At 49.9% G+C, this 7,320-nt stretch overlaps 1 protein-coding gene across 2 annotated transcripts in view; it reads right to left on the bottom strand.

Moving 5' to 3' along the window:
• Window positions 1–7,320, bottom strand: part of Zfp64 (ZFP64 zinc finger protein) — a 59,166-nt gene that overhangs the window by 24,864 nt on the left and 26,982 nt on the right. The window contains exon 6 of one of the 2 annotated variants that reach the window (XM_005362828.2): window positions 2,244–3,684. The exons of the other annotated variant lie outside the window; for it this stretch is intronic. Within the exon in view, the coding sequence (XP_005362885.1) occupies window positions 2,408–3,684 (1,277 nt within the window). The 3' untranslated portion in view covers window positions 2,244–2,407. Of the gene's footprint in view, window positions 1–2,243; window positions 3,685–7,320 lie in introns of those variants that run through there. 2 annotated transcript variants of the gene reach the window in all.

Below are 7,320 nucleotides of genomic sequence, written 5' to 3'. Positions count from 1 at the left end.
GGTATGAGACGTTAGGGGAAGGGTACGGCATTTACGTTCCCGGTATGAGACGTTAGGGGAAGGGTACGGCATTTACGTTCCCGGTATGAGACATTAGGCGAAGGATACGGCATTTATGTCTCCGGGTATGAGACGTGAGGAGATGGATACAGGATTTACGTCTCTGGGTATGAGATGTTAGGCGAAGGGTACGTACGACTCCGGGTATGAATGTGGGGGAAGTGGGCCGATGGGTTTCTAATCTGTGCACTATGAGATTTCCTGTATTTTACATACATTAGAATAGGTAAGTCATTATTATTGCTCATATCAAAAATAGAGAACTTCTGACGAAGAGCAGAGACCCAGAAGTAATAATTATGCTCAGGTCATGGTGGTGGCACACCCATTTAATCCCAGCACTTGGGAGGCAGAGGCAGGTGGATCTCTGTGAGTTCAAGACCAGCCTAGTTTATAGAAAAACTGTCTTGAAAAACCAAAAAAAAAAAAAAAAAAAAAAGTAATCTGCTCAGATATCAATAACCCAGAAAACATAGGAAGGAGACAAGCCCAGCTCTAAGGCTCGCCAGGGGACTCGAACTTTGCATTTAAGGGTGTGTTATCCTGTCTCCCCCATTCCCCGGCTTCGTCTTCGACTTGTTACCTGCTTGAAGTTAACCCTGAATTTGTGATCCTCCTACCATTAATTCCAGACCACTGAGACCATGAGCTCACAAGTGCCACCGTGGGGTGGACGTGGGAACGGAGCCCAGATATTCCTGCATGTTAGGCAAGCACACTATTGACTTAGCCCAGAACCATAAAGTTTCAAACACCACTGTGTTCTGTATTTCCCCAGTTTATTACCGCAAACAGATCATCTCTTCATATAAAAGTGAGATGGTTGCATGACCACTTCCCCCCACCCCCCAGAGGGTTTCTCGGTCTACCTTTGGAGCCTGTCCTGGAACTCGATCTGTAGACCAGGCTGGCCTCGAACTCACAGAGATCTGCCTCCCAAGAGCGCTGGGATTAAAGGTGTGTACCAGCATCGCCTGACCCCTAAAATTTATTTTTTTGTTGTTTTTCAATAGTGACCGACAGTCTTACCCTGGAAACGGGAGACACTATTCCTACTTTTAACATCTTTGGTCTTTCTGGCTTGCTCTTTGGCGCCACCTAGTGACCAAACGTCATTTCAATTCAAAAAGGAAATTTGAATTTCTCAGTGTGGCTCATGCTTCTCAACAACGTAATCCTTCTCTCATTTAGACCCTGGAACAGAGACAGACATTTAAGAAACCACATCCTGGAAAACCCAGTCAAACCTTACTAGGATCCTACACTCTGTTTACATCTAAACAGAAATGTCAGGACTGTCATGAGGTCTGGAGTTTCAAAGCACAGTTGGGCCGGAGCCACATGAGGCGAGCAGCATGCAGGCCTATAATCCCAGGAGGCAGAAGGACAATCCTCTGGGTCTTGAATTTGAGGCCAGCCTGGGCTACAGAGTGAGACCTTGTCACAAAAACAAAAATAAAGACGAAGAAGTTTGGGTCACTTGAGACATGGAATGTATTAGACGTAGCTGAAGGAGGGAAGTATTTAAGAGAAGACCCCAGACCCCAGCTGTGCCAAGTCCCCCGTGATGACAGAAGAGTCCACAGGGAGATGATCACAAAGAGTACGTGCACGAATCCAAGTTTCCTTCCCAGAACCCAAGCCAGCTCACAATCACTGGTAACTCCAGCTCCAGGGGCATCTGACGCCCTTTCTGGCCCCTGTGGTTATCCACTCTCATGCACACACACACACACACTATCTTTACAAAATAAGTTAAAAACTTCACAATCCTATACCCATGTGGAGCTGTAACAAACGATCACTAGGGAACATATTTTAACCAGGCGTTAGGACACTATTCCCTTCAGATCCCCGTCTCCAACACTCTTGTTAGCAATGGTCTGATATAGATTTGGATCTATGCAGGGACTAATAGGGATCTATGCACTACACAAGTACTCGGGACTCTGTATGTGTCTGTAATTCCAGAAGGGGCTCCCGGGAAGCTAAGTACCATCACCTACTATACAAACCGAGTGCGATGGAAACCCCAAACCCAAACACCTTTATTCTAGTTGGAGAATCAAATCTGGAAGATGGGAAATCAAACTGTTAACAAACAAACACATCTAGTCCCTCCCACAGTGAGCTCCGACTCCTACTGGAATCAGCAGTGGCAACCTTTCAGACAATGTAACAGCTTGAAGGAGGAATCAGGATGGTCTCCATGTTGTTTCTCTGTTAAAAAAATTACATAAACCATATAAAATACAATTACGAGGAGCCAGGGGCCTCTCACAGCATTCTTCTCGTAGTTTCTCTGATGGCATCCCTCCCCTCCAGAATGTTTTGAATATCTGAAGTACTAGTCTGGTATAGAATCAGCCGGGCAGAGCAGGGCAGGGTGTGCAGTCCCATGGATGATGGAATAAGTCTGCTTGGGCAGTTCTTGCTGAGAGGAGAATATAGAGGGCGCTGTGGTGGCCACCGTGATGCTCTGGCCTCCATCGCTCACCACGGTCACTTCTGCAGTACCCTCCTGAATCAGAGCGTTAAGGCCTTCCAAGTCCGAGCAAGTGATGCCCGAACTGGCAATGAACGTCTGGTTTCCTGTGCCTTCCTGGGTCCCAGCTGGGTTGGTGGGGATCAGACTCTGCTGCAGGGTGGTCCCCGCGGTCTGGTCATGGGTGGTCAGCAGAACGGTTGGCTGACTCAGGGCCCCTGCTTCGCCAGGACACCCAGAAGGCTGAGGAGGGGCGATGAGACTGACCTGGCGTAGGATCTGCAGGCGGCCATTCCCCGGGAGCTCCTCTGGGGTCTGGGCTACCAGGGTCGGAGGCACGATGTTGACAGCCGCCGCAGCGGCTTGGACGATGGTGTTAGTCTGAGGTACCTGATGCCCCACGATGATCTTGACCCTCCCCTCGCTGAACTGAGACACCTGGCTGGTCTGGAGGGGGACCTGGAGATGCTCCACAGTAAGGGGCGCAGCCGGCTGCTTGCTGGGGTCAAGGTGAAGCTGCACGACCGTCACGTCCGAGTTCTTACTGTCGTGGTACTCACTGTGCTGCCTCTTGTGGCTGCGGAGCGAGTCCTCCCGCATGAACGAGGCGTCGCAAATGTCACAGTGGAACGTCTTCTTGGCATCCAGCTTGGTCACCTGCCGGCTGCTCTGCCTGCCGGAGTCCTTCCTCTCGGGGGCCTCGGTCTTGAGCATGTCGGCGTGGAACTTCTTCATATGTTTGCTCAGGTTACTGGGTTGCTTGGTGTCGAAGCTGCAGTAGTTGCACTTGAACGGGCGCTCAGTGCAATGAATGCGCTCATGCACACGCAGTGCAGCCTTGCTGGAACAGGAGTAGCTGCATTCCGGGCACTTTTCCGGGTGCTCCGATTGGTGCAAGCGGCTGTGCTTCCGCAGGGTTGATTTGCTGTCCCCCAGGAAGTCGCAGTGCGGACACTTGAAGTTGTTGCCGCTGTGCTTGATGCGGACGTGCGACTTGAGGTTCCCCTTCATGGTGCAGCGGACGTTGCAGAACTCGCATTTGAAGGGCTTCTCCCCCGAGTGCACGCGCATGTGCCTTTTCAAGTCGGAGCTGATTTTGAACTTGGCACTACAGAGCCAGCACTGGAAGGGGGCGTCCCCTGTCAACACAAGGTGAGTTTCCATAAGAACAGGTTAAAAACGACAAGGATCAACAAGGATCCCCCCGAAGCACACACCAGAAAATGGCTTATAGCAAGGCAGGAGGCTGGCCCCTCCTCACCACAGTTCCCAGCAGCCCTTGGGATTCTTTTAGGTACCCAAACCGAGTCATCACTGTGATGCCGTCACAGATCCACCGCTAGAAAACCCAGACATGGGGACAAACGGGGATTTTTGAAAAGAGCCATTTAAATGTCTTGAATAGGATCTGCATTAATCCCAGTACCTGGGACGCGGAGACAGGAGGATCTCTGTGAGTTCAAGACCAGCGGGTCTACAGAGCAAGTTCCAGGACCAGGCTGGCCCCCAACTCACAGAGATCTGCCTGTTCTGCCTCGCTAGTCCTGGGATTAAAGGCAAGCACTATTACATCCTACACCTGGCTTCCTTATAATTTTTAAAAATGATTTTATTTCTAATTTTACATACACCTTCATAGCCTACTTAGAAGCTGACAGCTCCATGGCTCTGCATCCTTCTGGATTTGGATGGAAATGAGTGCCGTCCCAGACCTATGAACACATTTTCAGCAGGTCAGCGCCAGGCTGCATTCCTGAGCACCCCTTCCCACTCCCCACGCGATGGGAACACTGTGGATAGTTCTTGCAGATTTTCATGAATAGAGACGTGTTTATTGCACAAGATTTACTCTTCCCTTACTGTGCTCTCTACTTGGGAAGAAGTTGCAGAATCCAGCTGCTTGATTTTTTTTTTTTTAATTTGTATTTGCTGAGAGATGAATGGGGAAAGTGTAATTACAAACATCTAAGTGGCGGGGACATCCCAAACTCAATGGATGCCAGGTCCAAATTGGTGGAGGCAGCGATCATCAAACAAGCGGCCTGCTCTTGAATAGTGTGTTTTCATGTGTGCCGTGAGTGTGACTGTGTGAGCGTGTCACCCTCAGGAATGCTGCCCACCTTCTTTGAGTCATGGTCTCTCATTGGAGCTCACAACTGGGCCACACTGGCCACTGAGCCCCAGGGATCCACCTGTCTCTGCTAGCCCAGGGCTGGGATCACAACCGTCCACCACAGCTGCCACTGTTAAGTGAAATCTGGGAGCCGAGCATCATGGTTTAGGCAAGTGAGCTCACAGTGGTGCAGAGTTTTAGGTTGATTCTGGATGGCTGGAGCCCTGGCAAGCACACTACAGGGTGAGACTGTCCCTGTTGGCAACACCCCTACAAGGCAGGAGCCATTGTTGACATTGGTCTGAGCACTACTCTACAAACGAGTGGGGCCCGAGCCGCGTAACTCACTCATGCTCACCACACAACACGTGGCAGGGCTTGCTACCAAGCCAGACTGACTCCGCAGCAAGGTGACGAGTTGTTTGTGCAAGCCACGCGCACAGTCTCAGGCCACGCCCTCTGAAGGCTGTGATCAGACTTAACTTTTTGGTAGGCGGCCAATGACGTCATCCTGAGCTGCCTAAGGCATTCAACTAGAGGATGCAGGGGTCCGTTTAACACAACCACAGAAAAAAACAACAAATGGTCCCTAACTCCTGAGTGGGAAGCTCCAGGCTCTGGCCTAGACCCTGGCCACTGGTGGTTTTATAAATAAAGCTTATTGGATCAGGGCCAGCCATTCTCCTCCTGTGCCGAAGACTGAGCCCAGGCGTCATCCATGTTACGGCAGCGCGGCTGTTTACATCTGTTTACACCGGTTTCCTGTCACGTGGCCACTTTCCTGGTTAGTTTTATTGGCTCAACCCAGAGTCACCCGAGACCTTCACCTGAAGACCTGCTAAGCTTGTCTTGATTGAGAATGGATGTGGTAGGGCCCAGGCCACTGTTGGGCATCACTGTCCCTAGGGTAACCTGAAATGTACAGGAAAGCTAGCAGAGAACAATCCGGAGAGCGAGGCATCCTCCCTAGTGATTTCTGCTTCTGTTCCTGCCCTGACTTTCCTCAGTGGTGGGCTGGGACCTGGGAAGTGTGAGACCTTTCTTCTCTCAAGTTGCCTCGGGTCATGACGCTAATCACAGCAACAGAAGGAAAATGAAAACAGCCATGTGTGGATGAGTGGCTGTGCCAGTGGCTGCTTGGCCCTTAAAGCCCCAGACATTCCTAAGTAGTCTTTTTAATTTATGCAAATGCAGGGTGTGTGGTGTGGGTGGGTTCCAGAGATCAACCTCAAGCATGGCTCCTTAGCAGCTGTCGACTTGGTGTTTCTGTTTTCGAGACAAGGTTTCTGTGTAGCCCTGGCTGTCCTGGAACTCACTCTGAAGACCTGTAGACCAGGATGGCTTTGAACTCGGAAAGCCACCTTCCTCTGTCTCCCAAGTGCTCTGACTCAAGGGGTGGGCTACCACTGTCAGACCCTACTTTGTATTTTTTAAGGCAGCCTGGGCCCAACCAGTAGGTTAGGCTAGCTGCCAGTGAGCCTTTGGAGTTCTCCTGCCTCTGGCCCAAGTCCAGGATTACGTGTCTGCCACTATGGCCAGCGTTTTACATGAGTGCTTGAGTGGTAAACACAGACTGAACCATATCCCGGGCTCCCAAATGGGTTTTCAGTAAACATTACCTTCCCCCCTGCCTTCAAACAATGTCGCCCCCTTGCGGCAGTTAACTCACAGAACCCTTCTACAGGAAGTTTCAAACGTACAAACTAAAATAAAACCAGGAATACAGAAGAAACCAATTACATTAAGACGGCTATTAAAACCACTGAAAGAATCGTAGCGAGCCACATGTGCCTTAGCCGCGATTCCATCGCCACCTAGCGGCGGGTCTTGGAATTTCAGCAGCTTCTAGACGGTAGTTACAAATTTATTTTTGCTTAACTGCTTTGATGGCTTTGAAACCCCGTGAGTACCCTGGGTGACAAGTTCATAGCATTTGCTCAGAGTGGAATAACAGAAATTTCCTTTTGTTCTCTCCATCAATTGCATTAGTGACGAAATCCAGGGGAAAAAAAACCAACAATCCAGAACCAAATCTTATAGCTAGGTCGCAGAGCTAACAACGTTTTTCTAGAGATTGTGATTTTTTTGGGATAGGGGCTCTTGTAGCCCAGTCTAGTCTCTAACTCCCTATGTAGCTGAAGGTGGCCTTAAATTCCTGTTTTTGCCCTCCCCCCAAGTGCCGGGATTACAGAGTACACCACTGTGCCCCGACTATTCTTTCTTTAATCCCACATGTTTTAAAATGATTTATTTTGTGTGTATAGGTGTTTTGTCTGCATGTTTGTGCACCACTTGTGTGCGGTACCCACAGAGGCCAGAAGACAGATCCAGATCCCCAGGACTGGAGTTACAGGGTGGTGAGCCATCATATGTGTTTTGGGGATCAAACCCAGCCCCTCTGCAAGGGCAGCAGGTGCTCTTAACAGCTCAGCCATCACTCTGACCCCACAAACATTTCTCAACTTTCTTTTTATTACATCTGGATGCATTAAAATCACAATAATTATTTACTGATTGAGTGATTGCGTGGGTGGTGGGTGCTCAGACGACAACCTGTGGGAGCCGGTCTCTCCTTTCACCAAGTGGGTCCTGAGGACTCAGGTCATGTAGCAGGCAGCAAACACTTTTACCCACTGAGCCATCTCTCTAGCCCTAAATTCCT

This window comes from Microtus ochrogaster, linkage group LG8, assembly GCF_000317375.1.
Source record: "Microtus ochrogaster isolate Prairie Vole_2 linkage group LG8, MicOch1.0, whole genome shotgun sequence".
Classification (NCBI taxonomy): domain Eukaryota; kingdom Metazoa; phylum Chordata; class Mammalia; order Rodentia; family Cricetidae; genus Microtus; species Microtus ochrogaster.
The sequence above is the reverse complement of the archived record's forward strand: the minus strand, read 5'-3'. Positions and strand labels throughout refer to the sequence as shown.